Below are 24,683 nucleotides of genomic sequence, written 5' to 3' on the forward strand. Positions count from 1 at the left end.
AATTTGGATAAAGGGTGATTAAACAAGAAACACATCTTGGAAGTTAGAGATAATGAGATGCTCCAGAAAGATTCAGAGACTATCCTCTCCTCAAAATCACCTCCTGACACTCCTACCTTCCCCTCACCATATAAGATTTATCTACCTTTCAAAGAAAAGGTCCCTACCCCTGTGGAGGCGGATGAGCAGGTCTGCCAGAAGCCTATAAAAGTCTCATGAAGTTGGTGTTCCCCTCCTATGGTGCAACCCCATTGCATGTGAATGGCAGGTAACATTAAGTCCCTCATGGGGACTGAGGGTTGGGAAGTGGTTCTGAGATGCTCTATAAGTAATAAACAGTTTGCTCTCTTATTCAAGGCTCTTGAGTCTCCTGTTGGAATATCTACTGTATCTATATCTACATCCTTAACATCCTCCTTCCACCAATTCACAGTAATTCACAAGCTGTAACCCTTTTGACACCCACTTCTACAAACAAACTAGAGCTCTTTTTCAAGGTCAAATGCCATATATATTGTAGTATTTATGTATTGCTGAACCATTTAATATGGATAAAACTATGCCACCATTATGAGGTTCCTATCTTTTAAAAATGTGTCATGATAAAAGTTTCAGTGACTTTATGTCATGACAAAATGTATTGGTGATTTTTGTGTTGCATGGAGTTTTTTAAGGAATGCATATATTGTGTTAGAAATGATTCTACAGTTTGCTAAAGCTTTTGCTGGTGTACATTAGAATAAGAATGAAAATATATAGAAGCTTAAAAGGAAAACTGTGAATTATGTCTATATTTAAATAATAACTTCATCTCTAATTACTTGGGTGGCAGGATCTACCCCCTGGGTAAATGGGAAAAATGGGAGTAGGCCATATTATTATTTCCATTTACTCATAAATTATTTACTTTCATTTACACTGACTTTCATCTTCTTATAAAAAAATGTTCAATAGAGCTGATCTTTGAAGTATGTTTTTCTCTAAGTGTTTAGAATATAATTACTTTCATGGCTATAAAATTTTATAAAAATCCACAAAAAATACCTCACCAGTAGAAATTACATTTTCCTCTTTGCTGTTGATATCTTTTGGAATTTCATGTTTCAGAAGAGAATTATCAGATGATCTTTTACTTAAGAACTCTACAGATAACCTTCTATCATTGTCAGTACAATTTCCAACACTGAAGTCACATTTCTTTTGTGGTACTCCACTTTCCACTATCTTTTTCCTAAGAATTTCTTCTTCATAGTTTTTTATATTTCTGTTTGATGAGTATACAATCCTAAAAGACAAAATGCAAAATATTAATAAAAATAATGTTGGTTATTCTTAAAACTTAGTTTCCCAATGTGTGGCTTTCATAGATAACAGCCACATAGTTGGAAAATCTTCTTAAACTACACTAACTAAAGAAAGGTCCATCTAATAGCAGGAAGTTTGAAAAGCAGTCTATAAAAAAACAATCTTAAAAAAGAATGTATAATTGCCAACAAATTATATAACCTAAATGAAATGGACAATTCCTAGGAAGGACACACACTACGAAACTTAATTTAAGAAGAAAGAGTATCTGAATAGACAAATAACAAGTAAAGAGATTGAATTACTATTCAAAAACTCCTCACAAAGAAGGACACAGGACCAGGTGGCCTCCCTGGTGGACATTACCAAATGGAAGAAAATTAATTAATGGCAATCCTTTACAAACTTTTCCAAAAAATATAAGACAGAACACTTAACTCATTATGTGAAGCCAGTACTATCTTGACTCAAAAGGAGACAAAGACATCACAAGAAAACTACATACCAGTATCTCTTATTAATGTAGAGAAAAAAATCTTCAACAACATAATAGCAAAGTGAATCCAACAACATATAAAATGAATTATACATCACGACCAACTGGGCTTTATTTTAGGAATTCAAGGGTAATTAAACATATGAAAATCAATGTTATACACCATATGCTCTACTGTGAACATTTATGTCCCCTAAAATTGTATATTGACAAAATCCAACACCCTGTCATAACAAAACTTTCAGCAAACTAGGAATGGAGGGAAACATTCTCAACCTGATAAAGCATACATATGAAAAACCCATAGCTAACATCAGACTTAATGGTAAACAACTGAAAACTTTCTTCCTAAGATCAGCAAGGATGTCTGTCTGCTCTTACCACTTCTGTTCAACATGTAAATGGAGATTCTAGCCAGAGCAATTAAGCAAGAAAAAGAAATAGCTTGACTGGAAAGGAATAAATAAAGCTATCTTCAACTACAAATAGCAAACATAAACATAGAAAATCCTTGGAAATTCATCCCTAAACTGTTTGCTAAACAAGTTCAGCAAAGTTGCAAAAGAGAAGGTCAATTTGCAAAAATCACAAACAATCCAAAATTAAATTAGAAAATAGCTCCATTTACAATAGCATCAAGAAAATAAAATACTTAGGAATATCTTGATATTTCACAAAAAGCACAAGTCTTATATGCTGAAAGCTACAAAACAATGCTGAAAGCAATTAAACAAATGGAAACACATTCTATTGATAATTTAATATTTTTAAAATGGCAATGCTCTTTGAATTAATCTATGGATTCAGTGCAACACCTATCAAAATTCAGCTAGTTTTCTGCAAAAATTGACAAACCAATCCTCAAATTCAAATAGAAATGCTAGGAGAGCCAAAACAATCTTTAAACAGAACAAATTTGGAGGATTCACATTTTCTGAATTCTTAACTTCCTACAAAGCTATAGCCATCAATACTGTGTGATATTGGCATAAGGACAGATGTATGGATCAATGAAACTGAACTGAACATACATTTATAGGCAACTGGTTTTTGACAGGGTTTTTTTTTTTTTTAATTAATTTTAGTTTTGGCTGTGTCAGTTCTTCATTGCTGCGTGGGCCTTTACCTAGTTGAGGGAAGCGAGGGCTACTCTCTAGTTGCTATGCCTGGGCTTCTCGTGATGGTGGCTTCTCTTGTGGCAGAGTTTGGGCTCTTAAGCACGTGGGTTCAGTACTTCCAGCTCCCGGGCTCTAGAGCTCAGCCCCAGTGGTTGTGGCACACGGCTCAGTTGTGCCAAGGCACGTGGGATCTTCCCCGATCAGGGATTGAACCCCTGTCTCCTGCATTGGCAGGCAGATTCTTTACCGCTGAGCCACCAGGGAAGTGACAGGGGTGTTGTGACATGGTGATTTATAATATGAATTTTGTACACCATTCCCAGCACATAGATTCCAAAACCCTTCTAACTTCCTACGTAAAAGCCATAGGATATCTTTTATTACAGTTCAGTCCAGTTCAGTTCCTCAGTCATTTCTGATTCTTTGCAACCCCATGGACTGCAGCATGACAGGCTTCCCTGTCCATCACCAACTCCCAGAGCTTGCTCAAGCTCATGTCCATCGAGTCGGTGATGCCAACCAACCATCTCATCCTCTGTCGTTCCCATCTCCTCCTGCCTTCAATCCTTCCCAGCATCAGGGTCTTTTCCAATGAGTCAGTTCTTCACATCAGGTGGCCAGAGTATTGGAGTTTCAGCTTCAGCATCAGTCCTTCCAATGAATATGCAGGACTGACTTCCTTTAGGATGGACTGGTCTAATCTCCTTGCAGTCCAAGGGACTCTCAAGAGTCTTCTTGAACACTACCATTCAAAAGCATCAATTCTTTAGCACTCAGCCTTCACTATGGTCCAACTCTCACATCTAAACATGACTACTGGAAAAGCCATAGCTTTGACTAGATGGACCTTTGTTGGCAAAGTAATGTCTCTGCTTTTTAATATGCTATCTAGGTTGGTTATAACTTTTCTTCCAAGGAGCAAGGGTCTTTTAATTTCATGGCTGCACTCGCCATTTGCACTGATTTTGGAGTCCAAGAAAATAAAGTCTGTCACTGTTTCCATTGTTTTCCTTTCTATTTGCCAAGAAGTGATGGGACTGGATGCCATGATCTTAGTTTTTTGAGTGTTGAGTTTTAAGCCAACTTTTTCACTCTCCTCTTTCACTTTCATCAAGAGGCTTTTTAGTTCCTCTTCACTTTCTGTCATAAGGGTGGTGTCATCTGCATATCTGAGGTTATTGATATTTCCCCCGGCAATCTTGATTCCAGCTTGTGCTTCATCCAGTCCGGCATTTCGCATGATGTATTCTGCATATAAGTTAAATACACTGGGTGACAATATACAGGCTTGAGGTACTCCTTTCCTGATTTGGAACGAGTTCTGTTGTTTCGTGTCCAGTTCTAGCTGCTGCTTCTTGACCTGCATACAGATTTCTCAGGAGGCAGGTCAGGTGGTCTGGAGTTTTCCAGTTTGTTGTGATCCACACAGTCAAAGGCTTTGGCATAGTCAATAAAGCAGAAGTAGATGTCTTTCTGGAACTCTCTTGCTTTTTCAATGATCCAATGGATGTTGGCAATTTGATCTCTGAGTCCTCTGCCTTTTCTAAATGCATCTTGAACATCTGGAAGTTCACAGTTCATGTACTATTGAAGCCTGGCTTGGAGAATTTTGAGCATTACTTTGCTAGCATGTGAGATGAGTGGAACTGTGTGATAGTTTGAGCATTCTTTGGCATTGCCTGTCTTTGGGATTGGAATGAAAACTGACCTTTTCCAGTCCTGTGGCCACTGCTGAGTTTTCCAAATTTGCCAGCATAATGAGTGCAGCACTTTCACAGCATCATCTTTTAGGATTTGAAATAGCTTAACTGGAATTCCATCACTTCCACTAGCTTTGTTCATAGTGATGTCCTACGGCCCATTTGACTTCCCTTTCCAGGATGTCTGGCTCTAGGTGAGTGATCATACCATTGTGGTTATCTGGGTCTTGAAGATCTTTTTTGTATCATTCTTCTGTGTATTCTTGCCACATGTTCTTAATATGTTCCGCTTCTGTTAGGTCCATACTATTTCTGTCCTTTATTGTGCCCATCTTTGCATGAAATGTTCCCTTAGTATCTCTAATTTTCTTTCCCATTCTATTGTTTTCCTCTATCTCTTTGCATTGATCACTGATGAAGGCTTTCTTATCTCTCCTTGCTCTTCTTTGGAACTCTGCATTCAAATGGGTGTATCTTTCCTTTTCTCCTTTGTCTTTGGCTTGCCTTGTTTTCACAGATATTTGTAAGGCCTCCTCAGACAACCATCTTGCCTTTTTCCATTTCTTTTTCTTAGGGATGATCTTGATCACTGCCTCCTGTATAATGTCACAGATCTCCATCCATAGTTCTTCAGGCACCCTTGTCTATCAGATCTAATCCCTGGCATCTTTTTCTCACTTCCACTGTATAATCGTAAGGGATTTGACTTAGGTCATACCTGAATGGTCTAGTGGTTTTCCCTACAGTCTTCAATTTAAGTCTGAATTTTGCAATAAGGACTTCATGATCTGAGTCACAGTCAGCCCCTGGTCTTGTTTTTGCTGACTATATAGAGCTTCTCCATCTTTGGCTGCAAAGAATATAATCTGATTTCGGTATTAACCATCTGGTGATGTCCATGTGTAGAGCCTTCTCTTGTGTTGTTGGAAGAGGGTGTTTGCTATGACCAGTGCGTTCTCTTGGCAAAACTCTTGTTAGCCTTTGCCCTGCTTCATTTTGTACTTTAAGGCCAAAAGTGCCTGTTACTCCAGGTATTTCCTGACTTCCTACTTCTGCATTTCAGTCCTCTGTAATGAAAAGGACATTTTTTATGGGTGTTAGTTCTAGAAGATCTTGTAGGGCTTCATAGACCCATTCAACTTTAGCTTCTTCAGCATTACTGGTTGGGGAATAAACTTTATTACAGCACTTAGTTTTATTTCCAGTTCCTGAAATAGCTCCAGAAGGATAAAAATGAAATGGATGTCTTTCGTTAATCATAGCAAGCCCCTTTAAAACACACCAGAGTTTACATTAGTGAGGTAGGTGTCTTTTAGAAAGCCCATAGGATGGGCACTGGAATCCAGGAAAACCAACCAAGTGCTTTGAAGGTTGGAACTAAGCTCTTCCCTCCACCTCTGGAGAGGAGAGAGGCTGAATTAACCACCAACGACCAATCAGTGGGCTTCCCTGGTGGTTCAGATGGTAAAGAATCTGCCTGCAATGTGGGGGACCCATATTCGATCCCTGGGTCAGGAAGATCCCCTGGAGAACAAAATGGTAACCCACTTCAGTATTCTTCTCTGGAGAATTCCATGGACAGAGGAGCTGGGCGGCTACAGTCCATGGGGTCACAAAGATTTGGACACGACTGAGCTACTCACACACACTAATCAATCATGCCTATGTAATGAAGCCTGCATCTTTAGATGGGTTTCAATGAGCCTCTGGCTTGGTGGGTGGACACATTGAGGTACTGGGAGAGTAGTGAAGCCAGAGAGGGCATGGAAGCTCCTTCCCATAATCCATGCCCTGTGTATCACCTCCATCTGGCTGTTTCTCAGTTTTTACCAATAATATGTCAAGTGAAATATTTTCCTGAGTCCTACGAGCTGCTCCAGCAAATGAGCTGAACCTGAGGGAGGGGCCATAGGAACATGCATTCAGATGGTCAGAAGCACGGGTAACAATCTCCAGGTAGACAGTGTCAGAATTGAATTAAACCTGTAGGACACCCAACTGGTATCTGGAGAACCTAAGAATTGCTTGGTAAGGGGAAAAAAACTACAAATCTGGTGACCAGAAGTGTCAGAAGCAAAGTACTCAAAGGGTAGAATTGAGCAATAGGATAGATCTGGAGGCAAAAGGAGGGAGCAAAAGTGGTTTTGGGAGGAAGGAATGAGTGAGGCAAAGTACACAGCTGAGCAAGTTTAGGACTAAAGAGTTTGAATAATTTGGCTGAGAGGGGGCTCTGAGCTATAAAGGTGGTCTCTGGTTGTCTGGTATCTGGGTCTGGGATAATTAGGGCAGAGGAGTGTTGCCTTCTAGAGTGTAAGAACCAGACAGAAAGATGGGTGTAGGAATGGATTCAGGATTACTTGGTTTGTATATCAAAGGCATGCTCTGGGAATTAGCTAACTCTGGGTGGGGCAGTCTTTCCCCAGTCAGTGAGGGTCCAAGTTATACTCGTGTGCTCTGTTGCGCTCAGTCGCTTCAGTCATGTCCAATTCTTTGCTACCCCGTGGGCTGCAGCCCACGCGACTCCTCTGTCCATGGGATTCTCCAGGCAAGAATACTGGAGTGGGCTGCCATGCTGTCTATACATATAGTTAACATTACAAGGCACCTGTTCCACCCACTTCAGCCCTACTAGCATCAGGGATTTGGGAAAGAAAACAGCTACCACTTGAGAAAGCTGTAGGGAAAATGGAATTGTTCATGCTGTGCTGCTGTTCTATGTGTTTGCTTGGTTGATATTTTATCCTAGCATTGATGTTAAACCGAAAATTTAAAGGTCTTCCCGTTTTAACCACACATAAACATGCACACACATTCTTGGACAACTATAGTGCAGTAAGTCTTAGGAAATCAAAGATTTTTATCACGAGGTCATAAAGAAACTATCAGTACTTTCCACTGCCAATCATTTGAGCCATATCTGAAGTCGCTATATATAAAAATTTTTTTCAAAGACTATTTGATCAGAATTTTTACTAAAAATATCATAATCTCAATAATACTCCTCTCCTTATGCTTTATATTAACGCAGACAAATTTCAATACAATCTTCTTTTTAAAAGGGGAGGAGGTATTACTAGAGCTAATCAGTGAATTTAGCAAAGTTGCAGGATACAAAATCAATACACAGAAGTCACTGGCATTTCTACAGACTAACAATGAAATATCAGAAAGACAAATTAAGAATCAATCCCATTCACCATTGCAACAAAAAGAATTAAATATCTAGGAATAGACCTACCTAAGGAGACAAAAGAACTGTACACAGAAAATTATAAGACACTAACAAAAGAAATAAAAGATGATATAAACAGATGGAGAGATATTCCATGTTTCTGGGTAGGAAGAATTAATATTATGAAAATGACTATACTACCAAATGCAATCTACAGATTCAATGTGATCCCTATCAAATTACTAATGGCATTTTTCACAGAACTAGAACAAAAAATTTCACAATTCATATAGAAACACAAAAGACCCTGAATAGCCAAAGCAGTCTTGAGAAAGAAGAATGGAGCTGGAGGGATCAACCTTCCTCACTTCAGATTATACTACAAAGCCACAGTCATCAAGACAGTATGGTACTGGCACAAAAACAGAAACATAGACCAACAGAACAAGGTAGAAAGCCCAGAAATAAACCCATGCACCTATGGGTACCTTATTTTTGACAAAGGAGGCAAGAATATACAATGGGGCAAAGACAGCCTCTTCAGTAAATGGTGCTGGGAAAACTGGACAGCTACATGTAAAAGAATGAAATTAGAACACTTCCTAACACCATATACAAAAATAAACTCAAAATGGACTAAAGATCTAAATGTAAGACCAGAAGCTATAAAACTTTAAGAGGAAAACATAGGCAGACCACTCAATGACGTAAATCAAAGCAGAACCTCTATGACCCACCTCCTAGAGTAACAGAAATAAAAACAAAAGGAAACAAGTGGGATCTGATTAAACTTAAAAGCTTTTGCACAGCAAAGGAAACTATAAGCACGGTGAAAAGACAACCCTCAGAATGGGAGAAAATAATAGCAAGTGAAACAACTGACAAAGGATTAACTTCCAAAATATACAAGCAGCTCATACAACCCAATACCAAAAAAACAAACAACCCAATCAAAAGTGGGAAAAAGACCTAAACAGACACTTGTCCAAAGAAGACATACAGATGGCTAACTAACACATGAAAAGATGCAGAACACAGCTCATTATTAGAGAAATGCAAATCAAAACTACAATGAGATATCACCTCACACCAGTCAGAATGGCCATAATCAAAAGGTCTACAAACAATAAATGCTGGAGAGGGTGTGGAGAAAAGGGAATGCTCCTGCACTGTTGGTGGGAATGTAAACTGATACAGCCACTACGGAAGATGGTATGGCTATTCCTTAAAAAACTAGGAATAAAAACCACCATATGACCCAGCAATCCCACTCCTAGGCATATACCCTGAGGAAACCAAAATTGGAAGAGACATATGTATCCCATTGTTCATTGCAACACTATCTACAATAGCTAGAACATGGAAGCAACCTAGATGTCCACTGACAGATGAATGGATAAAGAAGTTGTGGTGCATATACACAATGGAATACTACTCAGCTGTAAAAATGTACACATTTGAGTCAGTCCTAATGAGGTGGGATGAACCTAGAACCTATTATACAGAGTGAAGTAAGTCAGAAAGAGAAAGGTAAATATCATATTCTAATGCATATGTATGCAATCTAGAAAAATGGTACTGAAGAACTTATTTACAGGGTAGCAATGGAGAAATAAACATAGAGAATAGACTTATGGACATGGGGAGAGGGGAGGAGAGGGTGAGATGTATGGAAAGAGTAACATGGAACCTTACATTACCATATGTAAAATAGATAGCCAACAGGAATTTGCTGTGTGGTTCAGGAAACTCAAAGAGGGGCCCTGTATCAACCTAGAGGGGTGGGATGGGGAGGAAGATGGGAGGGAGGTTCAAAAGGGAGGGGACATATGTATACCTATGGCTGGTTCACATTGAGCTTTGACAGAAAACAACAAAATTCTTCAAAACAATTATCCTTCAATAAAAAAATAAACTTTAAAAAAGGGGGGGAGGTATGTTACAAGAACTTTCTATATGCAAGACACTGATGAGATATCATTAGGAATGTTCACATTGATGAGCAGATTTAATCTCAAGGAGCTTACCTAACATACTTCAGACATATATCACTAATCTCACATGAAACAGAATGTGATTAGGGCTTAAAATAGAGGATTGTGAAGTGCTAGGAAGCACAAAGTCATTTACTCCAACTTTATTATTCTAAATATGGAAAACTGAGACTCAAAGAAATCATAAAACAAGGTAATGCACAGGCGGAAGGCAGCTCTGTCTTGTTGCCAGAGTCAGTGCTTGCTCTCCTCTACCATACTGTCTCTCGTTTGATCTTTCTCCCTAACACTTCAATGATAACAAATAAAGGGTAGCATTAATATACTTTCTTTTTCTCTAACATACAAAATTTGACCTTTCCCAAAGCATCTTTTTCTAAACGTACACTCAGTAGCTGGAGAAATGTATAATTTCACAGGGCTACTACTAGGAATAATACTTACTAAAATGTATTCAGCGCTTACTATATGCCAGGTCACTGGGCTAAGTGCTTGAAAAGCATCTAATTTAACCTTCGCAACAACATTATGAGGTAAGTATTGTTATTATATCCATTTTATTAAGGTGATAAAACTAACGGGAAGCAATTAGTGTGATCCACATTCACACAGTTAGAAATGGTAGACTTGCTTGACCACAGAGCCTACTCTACAACAAAGCCACTACACCACCACCTACTAGAAAAACAAAAGTGTATAACGTATTTTAAAATTGATGGATGGAACTCAACAATGAGCTGATGATCTATACTGGAAAATGATGATTTTCTAAATTACACTTAAAGTATCTGTTTGAATTATAGCATATCATACTGTTCTTACAAACAGAAAGCCAAAGTTGGACAATTTTCTGTTTATGCTTATTGTAGCTTCATATGAAAAAACTCTGAAATAATAAAAACAGATCATTTAAGCAACTGTCAGAGCATAAAATGAAGAAAAATAAGCCAAATCACTCACATATATTTAAAGTTTAATTATCCAAAAGAATTTTCTACACTAAAGTCAACATGATTTTTATTATAGGCAAAAAGTTTGTCAGCAAATAACTAAAAGACTAGCATCTAAAAAATGCTAGGACTCAGGACATAACAACACAAAAATCCAACTCTGATTTCTCATAAAAGTTAAACTGATAATTGGTACTAGTATTAAAGATAGACATACAGACCAAAGGAAATGAATTGAGAGACTAGAAATAAATCCTAATGTCTATGTATTAGTCAGCTTGGGCTGCCATAACAAAAATCACAGGCTGGTGACTTAAACAGAACTTTATTTCTCACAGTTCTAGAAGCTAGACATCAAGATCAGGTGCCACCATGCTGGGGTTCTGGTGAGAACTCTCTATGGCTTGCAGTTAGTCACCTTTTCACTGTATCCTTACATGGCATAAACAGAGAGAGAACAACTCTCTCTGGTGTCTCTTGTTATAATGGTACTGTTCTTATCATGAGGTCCCATCTAAACTTAATTTACCTCCCAGAGGCACAGTCTCCAAATACCATCACATTAGGCAGTAGAGCCTCAACACATGAATTTTCAGGGGAAACAACTCAGTCCACATCAATAGGCAACTGATTTTCAATAGGATATATTGACAATCCAAAGGGGAAAGAATAGTCTCTTCAAAAACAGTACTGGGACAACTAGATAGCCAACACACAAAAGAATAAAGTCGGTCCCCTTCCTTATACTATATACAAAAATTAACTCAAAATGGATCACAGACCTGAATGTAAGAGCTAAAAGTATAAACCCAAAAAATTTGTAGAAAAAAATGTAAGAATAAATCTTTGTGATCCTAGAATAGGCAACGGTTTCTTATCTATAATACCAGCAGCACAAGTGACAAAAGACAATTAGATAAACTAGGCTACATTAACGGAAAAGGCAATGGCACCCCACTCCAGTACTCTTGCCTGGAAAATCCCATGGACGGAGGAGCCTGGTTGCCTGCAGTCCATGGGGTTGTTAAGAGTTGGACACGATTGAGCGACTTCACTTTCACTTTTCACTTTCATGCATTGGAGAAGGAAATGGCAACCCACTCCAGTGTTCTTGCCTGGAGAATCCCAGAGATGGGGGAGCCCGGTGGGCTGCCATCTATGGGGTTGCACAGAGTCAGACACGACTGAAGCGACTTAGCAGCAGCAGCAGCAGGCTACATTAAAAATCTAAAACCTTTTTGTTGTAAATGACACCATCAAGACAACCCACTGAACGGAGGAAAATATTTGCAAATCATATGTCTGATAAGAGCCTACTTTCTAGAATAGATGAACTGTCTTATAACTCAATGATATAAAGACAAATAATCCAATTGAAAAATGGACAAAGGATGTGAATAAACAGTACTCCAAATAACAAGCACAAGAAAATATGCCCAAATCATTAGCTACTGGGGAAGCACAAATGAACTTCAATGAGATATCACTTCACATACACTAGGATGGCTATAATAAAAATGACAGAAGATAACAGCATGTGTTACAAGGATGTAGAGAAAATGAAACCTTCATACACTGTTTGGAGGTATGTAAAATGGTATAGCCTCTTTGGAAAAAGAGTTTGGCACTTCCTCAAAAAGTTAAACATAGAATTACCATATGATCCAGCAATTCCACTCCTAGGTATATTGACCCAAGAGAAAGGAAAACACAGGTTCACACACACACACACACACACATACACACACAGACACACCGACAGACAGACAGACAGACAGACAGACACACACACACACACACACACACACACACACACAGACACACAGACACACAAACTGCATAGCAATGTTCATAGCACAATGTGCTGTGTGTGCTTAGTCGCTCAGTCGTGTCCGACTCTTTGTGACCCCACGGACTGTAGCCCACCAGGCTTCTCTGTCCATGGGGATTCTCCAGGCAAGAATACTGGAGTGGGTTGCCATGCCCTCCTCCAGGGGATCTTCCTAACCCAGGGATAGAACCCAGGTCTCCCGCTTTGCAGGCGGAGTTTTTACTGTCTGCTTCACCAGGAAAGCCCAAGAATACTGGAGTGGGTAGCCTATCCCTTCTCCAGGAGATCTTCCCAACCTAGCAATCAAACTGGGGTCTCCTGCATTACAGGCGGATTCTTTACCAGCTGAGCTACCAGGGAAGCCCTCATAGCACCATATGATCCAGCAATTCCACTCCTAGGTATATACTCAAGAGAAATGAAAACAGGTTCACACACACACACACAAATTGCATAGGCATATTCATAGACACATTAGCCAAAAGTGGAAACAACATAAATGTCCATCAACAGAAGAATGGACATATAAAATGTGGTATTGCCACACAGTGAAATATTATTTGGCAATAAGAAGAAATGAAGTAGATATATGCAGGAGTATGGATAAGCCCAGAAAGCATTATGCTTAATGAAATAAGCCAGGCTCAAAACCCACAAATTGCATGATTTCATTTATGTGAAAAGTCCAGAATAGTCATGGAAAATAGATTAGTTACCTAGGGCAGGAGGTGAGGGAGTGTAGAGTGATAGCTAATGGGTTAGGGGTTTCTTCTGGGGGTATTGAAAATGCTCCAAAATTAAACTGTGATTATAACTCTGTATAAATACTAAAATCACTGAATCATACACTTGAAACAGATGAATTACATCTGAGATATATGAATTATACCTCAATAAAGATGCTTTTAAAAACCAGTAATTGACAAACCTATAGTACTGTACAATGACACAAGTACCAGTACTGGCTTCAAAACTTAGTTCCACATTTACATAACATCATTATTAAACACTAAAATCAAGAATCACTAATCAGTACGTACTTAGACCTCACAAACAGGACCAAATAAATATCTGATGAATAAGTGTATGTGATGGGGGTGTGACAGAAAAATTTAGAATATCATTAGAACAATACTACCTTCCATATACTGGAGAAAGGGAAGACGTTATGAGAGGGCAGGATTTAAATGAATGAAATGAGGTACAAATAAGCACCTCAAGCTTCACAAGTGCAAAAACTTAGTTAACAATTTTTATGGTGCTTATTGTGTGCCAGGCATTTTACAGATGAGGAAATTCTAGGCAGGAGGGATGAAATCTGAGGCACACAGCTACCTAATAGCAGAGCAGGGAATCTGAATCCAGGCACTCTAGCTCTACAGTACATGTTCTTAAACTCTAAAGTGTTAAAGTCCCCTCTAAAGTAATTGAAATAGATTTTTTAAAAAAAGAGATGTAATTCTGAAGAACTACCTTAGAAAGTATTTCCCTTCTGGATACATTTGGCAAAGAATGAGGGTCAAATAATTACACATCTATGCAGATAACAGTAAAGCATTAAAATGGAATTCTATTTAATTAGAATAGGGATTAATTTAGTGTCTCCCATGATTTAACTAATGACAATTCACCAAACATGAGTACCCCAAATTACTAAGAAGTTCGATGGATGTCCTCTTCAAAAAAATTTTTTTTCCATTTATTTTTATTAGTTGGAGGCTAATTACTTTACAATATTGTAGTGGTTTTTGCCATACATTAACATGAATCAGACATGGATTTACATGTGTTCCCCATCCCGATCCCCGCTCCCGCCTCCCTCCCCATCCCATCCCTGTGGGTCTTCCCAGTGCACCAGCCCTGAGCACTTGTCTCATGCATCCAACCTGGGCTGGTGATCTGTTTCACCCTTGATAGTATACTTGTTTCAATGCTCTTCTCTCAGAACATCCCACCCTCGCCTTCTCCCGCAGAGTCCAAAAGTCTGTTCTGTACATCTGTGTCTCTTTTTCTGTCTTGCATATTGGGTTATCGTTACCATCTTTTTAAATTCCATATATATGCGTTAGTATACCGTATTGGTCTTTATCTTTCTGGCTTTCTTCACTCTGTATAATGGGCTCCAGTTTCATCCATCTCATTAGAACTGATTCAAATGTATTCTTTTTAAGGGCTGAGTAATATTCCATGGTGTATATGTACCATAGCTTCCTTATCCATTCATCTGCTGATGGGCATCTAGGTTGCTTCCATGTCCTGGCTATTATAAACAGTGCTGCAATGAACATTGGGGTGCACGTGTCTCTTTCAGATCTGGTTTCCTTGGTGTGTATGCCCAGGAGTGGGATTGCTGGGTCATATGGCAGTTCTATTTCCAGTTTTTGAAGGAATCTCCACACTGTTCTCCACAGTGGCTGTACTAGTTTGCATTCCCACCAACAGTGTAAGAGGGTTCCCTTTTCTCCACACCCTCTCCAGCATTTATTGCTTGTAGACTTTTGGATGGCAGCCATTCTGACTGGCAGGTAATGGTACCTCATTGTGGTTTTGATTTGCATTTCTCTGATAATGAGTGATGTTGAGCATCTTTTCATGTGTTTGTTAGCCATCTGTATTTCTTCTTTGGAGAAATGTCTGTTTAGTTCTTTGGCCCATTTTTTGATTGGGTCATTTCTTCAAAAATTTTGACCACATACAAGCCAGGAGATTAAAAAGTTATGACCTCATATTTTTGTAAACATATATAATTTAATGGTTTACATAACAATAATACAGAAGTCAGTATGTTGCAATGGTTCTCAACAGGGGGCAATTCTACTCCACAGAGGGCAATTGGCAATCTCTGAAGACATTTTGGTATTTACAACTTGGGGTCAGGGCTCAGGAAGGCTAGAAGAAGTGCCAATGACAGCTAGTGGCTGAAGGCCAGAGATGCTGCTAAGCATCCTAAAATGCACAGTACAGCCCCCACCCAACAAAGAATTATCCAACTTAATAGTGCCAGGGTTAAGAAACCTCAGCATAGAGTAATTCATTCAAATTACTGGGCAGCGGTACCATTTCTCCTCTCTCAGGATCAATCTCAAATTAGAAATTAGCCTTTCTGAATACTAATCCTCTAAAAACTCTTAATACTAATACTTAGACTCTACTAACACTAATTATTAAGATAATATGGAATTTAAATGAATGAATTTCTTAGGTTATAAAACAGCTATGAAAATACATGAAATACACACACATATGTTTAAAAGATAAACAAATACATACTAGATTCAAGTTAGAGAAAAAAAGATAAGAAAGCACTTACTGTAAAAATGTTTTAAATTCTGAAGCTTCAAAGTTCTCCACAGCGACATGTTCATGATTTTTTAAGTTATTTGTTTGTCCAACAGTATGAAAATAGAAATCAGGAACCCTTGCTAAAAGGACTGCTTTGTGTGCTTTGAACAGAGTACAACCTATAGAGAAAGTAACATCTGTATGCACTTCTTCTCTTAGAAGCCTATAAGGAATAAAAAGGAACCACAGTTTAATTAGTGATGCTTAGAAATATATAATATACTCATTTTTATAAACTAAGTTTTTAAAATAACACATAAACTAAAAATACAGATAACAAAATAATATGAAAATGAGTTTATTCTCAATTCATTCAAAGAACATTGTTTAATGTTGGTTTAGAATGCAATTCTCTAAAATTTATAATAAAAACAAGGGTAATTACACTGAAAAAGACTACTTTTTCAAAAAATATCTTTTCAATTCCTTCTAACAATAAAATTCTCTTCTACATAGTTTGATTTTCCTTTAAAATGTACATACTTTAGATTTATTTTGGAAAGAGAACACAAAGTCATGTGTTCACTGACTATTGAATCAACTTTTAAAAATCTTACTAAAACTGAAGCCAAAAAAGTAAACAGCAAACCAGATGTGGTAAGAAACTGGTACACTATCGTGTTCCATTGTTAAATACAAGTCTGAAATGCAGGCTTAGCTGTCAAGAATGTGACATTTAAGCCTTTTTTCATCGACCACCCCCCGCCCAAAAAAAAACAGAACTAATCATGCTCTAATCTATTATCAAAATGATGGACTGATGTGGAAAGCCCATTTAGTGTGGACAATAGCTAATGTGCAGACATAGTTATGGTAAAGCTGTCATGTAAACTGACAGAAGAAAGGAAATCAGTATCATAAGAGAAAACTGTCATCAATCTTTTTTTCTGTGTGCTAACTCTGTATTTTTACTCTGCAAACATTAAATAATACTTCATATTACGTAACATTATCAACATTACGCATTCTCAGAGGACTTCTGTAGTGCAGGATATAACTGGTGATCACACTAAAACACTACAGGAGGTACAAGTATGGATAAAGACATCCATTACAGTAAAAGCTTAGAATGTTGCCTTTGACACACTCCCCCAAGACTCAGTTAATGGCTCCTTCCTCTGGTCCCTCAGTACATACCTCTATAGCACTTTTGTCATCACATCATTGTTATTTTTATATATCTTTCTCCCTACCAGATAATGAACTCCCTAAAGGCAAAAACTGTGTATCTTCATTAGATAGCTCAATATCTGCTTTTTGGATTTTGTTGTATTTTACCCTAAACAAAACAAATGTTTCAGAGCACAAAGCTTTTAGAACCTTGGAAACAATGACCAAACAAGATGCATTTTAGTTACTATTTTAATAAATTATTTTCATGAGTGATTGTTAAATTTACACAAAAATGTATTGATTTTCCAAACATTAACGAAAACTCAAATTGTACAAATACTCCATTTATTCTCCTTTCCACCCATCTTCTACCCTTCCCCTGCTCCTCTCCAAATAAATAAACAAGCATTTACTTGGGGGAGCTGACAGCCATACAGCTCATTAGGGAATCTGCCTTGTTTATAATAGATGCTCATAAGTATTTGTCAAATAAAAAAAGTTAATGTGTTTTTTAAAATGTTAACCTGAAAATACAGTGCTTTTTATTATATAAAACCACTTGGATCCTGTTATATCCTGTTATCTGTTGCTGTTGTTTAGTTCCTAAGTTGGGTCTGACTCTTTTGCGACCCCATGGACTGTAGCCCATCAGGTTCCTCTGTCCATAGGCTCTCCCAGGCAAGAATACTGGAGTGCATTGTCATTTCCTTCTCCAAGGGATCTTCCTGACCCAGCGATCAGACTGAGTCTCTTGCATTACCAGTAGGATTCTTTACCACTGAGCCACCAGGGAAGCCCTTGTTATCTGTTACAAGTAACAATATCTGACTAAGGGGAGGTTTATGGTTCATCTAATAATAAACCCTAGTAGAAGGATAGGTTGGAGGAAAGGCTCAGTGGTGTCCAGACCCAGCTTCCTTGCATCTTATTTCTCTGTCAGGTACTGTATTCACCTATCAAAAGCATTTTAGTCCACTGATTAAACCAAATTTCTCACTAAAGATTGATTGAGTGTGTAATATGAACTAAGCACTGGGGACACAAAGATGACTAAAACATAGTATCTGCCCTCAAGGAGTTTATAGAAGAGATGGAGGCCAGGTCTGAAAATTAAAAAGTATGAAATATTCAATAGGACAAACCAGTAAAATTTTTTCAGGGACAGTTATAAGAGAAGACCTTATAGAGGACAGGAAAACCATATGGAATTTTAAAGGCTGAGTAAGAGTTGGTCAAGAAAGCAAGGCAAAGTAGGAGGGATTCCTGCCTCCATGTTCCTTACAAAGGTTTGTGTGAGTGTGGAGCTACAAACTGGTCAATAGAGTACTGAGAGGTAAGAAGTGACAGATGAAGATGCAGGGATAAAGATGAGTAAGAGGCAAAGAGCTTAACTCTATCTCACAACTGAAGGGGAATGACCAAATAGTTCACAACATGGGCAATTTTATTTTTCAAAATATCATCTATTATTGTGTAGAAAAGGAATCAGGGGAAAATGAGACTGGAGGGAGAAAACCTACTGCACAACACAAATGAATGATGTACATGGCTTGAGCCAGGAGAGAAACAATGGTGATAGAAAATGAGGGATTAACTTAAAATATATTTATGTAATAAAATGGCAGGAGTTGGTAACTGGATGCAGAAGGTGAAGGTAAGGAAATAACCTAGGGAAACTATAAGCAAGGTGAAAGGACAGCCTTCAGAATGGGAGAAAATAACAGCAAACGAAGCAACAGACAATGGATTAATCTCAAAAATATACAAGCAACTCCTGAAGCTCAATTCCAGAAAAATAAATGACCCAATTAAAAAATGGGCCAAAGAACTAAACAGACATTTCTCCAAAGAAGAAATACAGATGGCTAAAAACACATGAAAAGATGCTCAACATCACTCATTATCAGAGAAATGCAAATCAAAACCACAATGAGGTATCATTACCTGCCAGTCAGGATGGCTGCTATCCAAAAGTCTACAAGCAATAAATGCTGGAGAGGGTGTGGAGAAAAGGGAACCCTCTTACACTGTTGGTGGGAATGCAAACTAGTACAGCCACTGTGGAGAACAGTGTGGAGATTCCTTCAAAAACTGGAAATAGAACTGCCATATGACCCAGCAATCCCACTCCTGGGCATACACACCAAGGAAACCAGAACTCAAAGAGACATGTGTACCCCAATGTTCATCGCAGCACTGTTTATAATAGCCAGGACATGGAAGCAACCTAGATGCCCATCAGCAGACGAATGGATAAGAAAGCTATGGTACATATACACAATGGAATATTACTCAGCCATTAAAAAGAATACATTTGAATCAGTTCTAATGAGATGGATGAAACTGGAGCCCATTATACAGAGTGAAGAAAGCCAGAAAGATAAACACCAATACAGTATACTAATGCATATATACAGAATTTAAAAAGATGGTAACGATAACCCTATATGCAAGACAGAAAAAGAGACACAGATGTATAGAACAGACTTTTGGACTCAGTGGGAGAAGGTGAGGGTGGGATGATCTGAGAGAATAGCATTGAAACATGTATATTATCAAGTGTGAAACAGATCACCAGCCCAGGTTGGATGCATGAGACAAGTGCTCAGGGCTGGTGCACTGGGAAGACCCAGAGGGATGGGGTGGGGAGGAGGTGGGAAGGGGGATCAGGATGGGGAACACATGTAAATCCATGGCTGATTCATGTCAATGTATGGCAAAAACCACTACAATACTGTAAAGTAATTAGCCTCCAACTAATAAAAATAAATGAAAAAAAATCATAATGATCTTAAAAAAAAAAAAAGGAAATAACCTAGGATCTCTCTCATATTTAGCTTAAACAGCTGGGTGCTGGTGATGTCACCAGTCATTTTATCTTCTATGCTAACTTCCCTCCTAAACTCCAGACATATTTTCAATTGCCCCCTGGATAAGGCTTCCTGAATATTCACCATCCTCCTCCCTCTGGAATGTCCTAAGATTCAGCACCATCTTCTGTCTCTCTTTCTCTGTGTTTCCACATGTAATTGGTCACCATGCTCATGAACTGCACAGAAATCCATTTTATCTTTTCCTTTTTCACTGCCATTATGTATCCCCTATCACAAAATCTAGTTTCCTTTTATTTTTTTTTCAATTTCTTTCCTCAATTCAAGATCTAATTATGCAAATCTTCTATTTTTAAAATATCAATGATTCTCCACTGCTTCCAGAATACATTCCAAATTCTTCACTGAAGAAAGGTCTCTATGATCTAGTCTTAGTTTTACCCATTCACCCTCATCTACTGTCACTTTGCTTGCCATACCCACAGTCCCCTCCCAAATAAAGCTACCAAATTGTGCCACATGTCCCTGAAGCTCTTAGTCACCTCTGAATGGACAATCGACTGAGCCAAGGTTAACCATTAGCCAATGTGGTAGTTAAACAAGTGAACTCTAGCAGAGATATTCTATAATAATCAAGAGCCAACTGATAGAACTCTTAAGGGAGTTTCAAAGAAAATCCAAGGTATAGTAAGAAAAGGGAATGGGTAAGGAGAGAAGCAGTAATGAAGGAATAAAGATACTGGAAGATCATTTCACATAACTACCATACTTTAGAGAAAGAAGACTGACTGGGTCTCTATTCAGGCCATGAGACCTTGGGCAAATCACTTTAATGTCCCTGGAACCAGACTGTCAAGGTTCTTATCCAGACTTAACCACTTCTCTTGATGCTTTGCTTCCTCTCCCTTTTCTAAAATCAGCTTGAACATCTGGAAGTTCATGGTTCAGGTACTCTTGAAGCCTGGCTTGGAGAATTTTGAGCATTACTTTGCTAGCATGTGAGATGAGTGCAATTGTGCAGTAGTTTGAGCATTCTTTGGCATTGCCTTTCTTGGGGATGGAATGAAAACTGACCTTTTCCATTCCTGTGGCCACTGCTGAGTTTTCCAAATTTGCTGGCATATTCCAGATGAACTTCCAGATGTTCAAGCTGGTTTTAGAAAAGGCAGAAGAACCACAGATCAAATTGCCAACATCCTCTGGATCATCAAAAAAGCAAGAGAGTTCCAGAAAAACATCTACTTCTGCTTTATTGATTATGCCAAAGCCTTTGACTGTATAGATGACAATAAACTAGAAAATTCTGAAAGAGATGGGAATACCAGACCACCTGACCTCCTCCTGAGAAATCTGTATGTGGGTCAGGAAGCAACAGTTAGAACTGGACATGGAACAACAGACTGGTTCCAAATAGGAAAAGGAGTACATCAAGGCTGTATATTGTCACTGTGCTTATTTAATTTATATGCAGAGTACATCATGCAAAATGCTGGGCTGGATGAAGCACAAACTGGAATCAAGACTGCCGGGAGAAATATCAATAACCTCAGATATGCAGATGACACCACCCTTATGGCAGAAAGTGGAGAACTAAAGAGTCTCTTGATGAAAGTGAAACAATAAAAAGTTGGCTTAAAGCTCAACATTCAGAAAACTAAGATCATGGCATCCGATCCCATCACTTCATGGCAAATAGATGGAGAAACAGTGGAAACAGTGGCAGGCTTTATTTTGGGGGGCTCCGAAATCACTGCAGATGGTGACTGCAGTCATGAAATAAAAAGACGCTTACTCCTTGGAAGGAAAGTTATGACCAACCTAGACAGCATGAGCAGAGACATTACTTTGCCAACAAAGGTCCGTCTAGTCAAGGCTATGGTTTTTCCAGTAGTCATGTATGGATGTGAGAATTGGACTATAAACAAAGTTGAGTGCCGAAGAACTGATACTTTTGAACTGTGGGGTTGGAGAAGACTCTTGAGAGTCCCTTGGACTGCAAGGAGATCCAACCAGTCCATCCTAAAGGAAATCAGTCCTGAATATTCATTGGAAGGACTGATGTTGAAGCTCAAACTCCTATTCTTTGGCTACCTGATGCAAAGAGCTGACTCATTTGAAAAGACCTGATGCTGGGAAAGATTGAAGGCAGAAGAAGGGGACTATAGAGCATAAGTTGTTTGGATGGCATCACTGACTCAATGGACATGAGTTTGAGCAGGCTCCGGGAGTTAATGATGGACAGGGAAGCCTGGTGTGCTGCAGTCCATAGGGTCACAAGAGTCGGACACGACAGAGCGACTGAACAGAACTGAACTTGATGCTTAGTTTCCTTATCCGTTAAATTTGACCAGCAACAAGATTTACCTCACAGTGGAATAAATAAAACATTGCATGTCAGCCCAGTGTCCAGTAGGATGGTAGTAAGTATTAGGTATTTTTATTACAATTGTCTTGAACAATCATCCATATCTCAGTGAGGTCTTACAAGAGAATTGTTGTCATATCCCAATCAACTTTCCAATTCTACATCAAATCTAGCTTTTTGACAACTGAAACTGTTTCCCATTTTTCCTCACTTCTCCATATATCCTATTGCCTCAGGTAACCCAGAGGTGTCTCTGTTCCTTGCTGTTTGGTACAATCCAATATAACTTGCTTCCCCCCCCAAAAATTAAGTTCTTCCAAATCTCTATGCCCTTATAAAAGCCATTCTCCTCCCTTAGATACTCTCCAACTTCTCCTTTCCTAATTTCTACGTAATAAATTTTTAATCAGTCCCCAAGAGATCACTCAACCATCACCTATAAATCCTCACCCACGTCACCCCCTTCCCCATTCCTTTTGTTTGGCTATTATCTCTCTCACCACAGAGTGCAAGCATAATATCAAAATCGTATCTTACTAACCTTTGATTCTTTAAAATGTAATACAGTGTTAAGTACATGGGGGGTGCTTGCTACTTCATTAATATTTGTAGAATTAATCAATGATATTACTGTGCTTGAAGATGAATTTAACATAGCATTCAAGGTGGCTGGGTGAGCATATGAAAATTTTTTGTTGTTTTAAAAACAAAACCTTTCCTTGTAACAAGAACTTGGGAGTTCAGGATCCTATCCATATTTGCTGCAAGAATGAGGACAAACTGTTCATCTGCTATACTTTATTATCAAATTTATTGTTGGAGTTGGTTTCTCTCTACTGGGAAGTAGTACAACTAAGTCTCCATAAATGCTATAGTTACTCTAGGGCAAAATCCATCACCTGCTATACTTTTAACTTCATTTTTATATAAACTAGGTGTATTACCTTCCTTAAATTCATGACAACTTCAGGGCTAACAATAAGAATAAATATTGAGCCAGAAGAATAAAGCCACTTAAGAAAAGGCTGCCTCATCCTTAGAGATTCATCCTAGAAGCAGAACAACTTCAGTCTTTATTTTTCTGTCTTTTACATCAATTCCCTGAGTGGTGGAGACAAGGCAGAATCTCTCATGGAAATGCCCACATTAAAAGGACTTTTCTTTAAAAAAAAAAAAAAGAACTTTTCTTTTAACTTTATAAAGTTCAGTTTATATTAATAGCTTCTGGAGCTTTAATTGTGAGCCACAATAAGTACTTTTAAATATTGCACAACTGTTAGTTATTAGTATTGACAGTAATTAGGTGTACACTGGTTGAGTAGTTCTCAACCAGAGACCCAGGCCAGCAGCATCAGCATTCCCTGGGGTGCATGCCTGCTAAGTTGCTTCAGTCATGTCCGACTTTTGCGACCCTATGGGACCTTGTTAAAAACGCAAAAGTCACCCAGGACCTCGTTAGACATTTAAAAATCTCAGGCCCCATCCCAGACCAATTGTACCAGAACAAGGGTCTGGGCCCCAGTATAGCTAAGCTCTCCAGGTGATTCTGATGCACACTGAAGTTTAAGAATCACTGTTTTGGTAGAAATAGAAACTAGGGAATATTTCTGAGCTTCATTTTCTTTAAAAACAGGGATAACTCTCCCGAGATTCATCACAGCCTGAGTTAAGCTTCACAACAACTCTGCATTTGCTTAAGTCCTCACGGGAGCTGGGAGTTGCCGGGAGACGTCGAGTATTCGTTTAAGCTTATATAAAGTTGTATTTCAGGACCCCGAAACCTGGGTCCACCCGACATTAGAGAAAGCCTTTCAAGACCTAAGTCTGCCCGTGTTGGGAGTATTTTGGCATCAGCTGATGCCGCACAGAACTTTGATAGTACCTTTGCTTTTCCTCTTGAACCTGGTACTTGGTCTCCGGATTGGTTATACAAGCGGAGCGAACCCGCCAGTTAGTGAAGAGACCAGAGAGCCTCCCTCGGGGGCCCGAGGCGGGGAGAACAAAGAAGGGAGGGATGGAGAAACAGAGAAAGAGCCACAGTTTCTGGTCCAGAGAGGGGAGCGTTTAGAACGGAAGGAGCCTGAGTTCCCGCCTCCTCCTACCTGAGCAGATCCTGGCTGAGCTGCTCCGACACCATCGCCTTCAGCCGGCGCCGCTCACAGGGTCCCTTCTTTTGCAACCCCTTACTGCAAACTCCGGGGGATCCCAGAAGTACCCCGGGGGGCGCGCTATCCTCCCCACAGCGGGCCATGTCCCAAAGCAGCACGGCGCCACCACGCAGGCCCAGGACAAGGTCTCACTTCCCCGCCTCAAGAAGAAGGGGGCGTTTCCAACCGAACGCTCGGCTCCTACCAGGAATCCGCCCCCTAAAGGAAAAGGTTGACGGCCTCTCGTCTGTTTGTTGACGGTCCCTTAGGGCCGCCAGACCTCAATTCAAGAGAAGGTCAGAGGCCGGGCCGGAGCCGG

The 24,683-nt window shown here is 39.0% G+C and overlaps 1 protein-coding gene across 6 annotated transcripts in view; it reads right to left on the minus strand.

Annotated features, from left to right (window-relative positions):
- BTBD8 (BTB domain containing 8) overlaps positions 1-24,683 on the minus strand; it is a 93,523-nt gene extending 68,840 nt beyond the window's left edge. For 2 of the 6 annotated variants that reach the window (XM_061121390.1, XM_061121388.1), the window contains exons 1-3: positions 24,320-24,683; positions 15,877-16,071; positions 1,050-1,285 (exon numbers count right to left, since the gene is read on the minus strand). In XM_061121390.1, the coding sequence (XP_060977373.1) occupies positions 1,050-1,285; positions 15,877-16,071; positions 24,320-24,468 (580 nt within the window). In that variant the 5' untranslated portion in view covers positions 24,469-24,683. Of the gene's footprint in view, positions 1-1,044; positions 1,286-15,876; positions 16,072-20,926; positions 21,003-24,319 lie in introns of those variants that run through there. The other 4 variants (XM_061121387.1, XM_061121389.1, XM_061121391.1 and 1 more) reach the window with 4 other exon arrangements.

Source organism: Dama dama, chromosome 20 (genome assembly GCF_033118175.1).
Source record: "Dama dama isolate Ldn47 chromosome 20, ASM3311817v1, whole genome shotgun sequence".
Taxonomy (NCBI): Eukaryota; Metazoa; Chordata; class Mammalia; order Artiodactyla; family Cervidae; genus Dama; species Dama dama.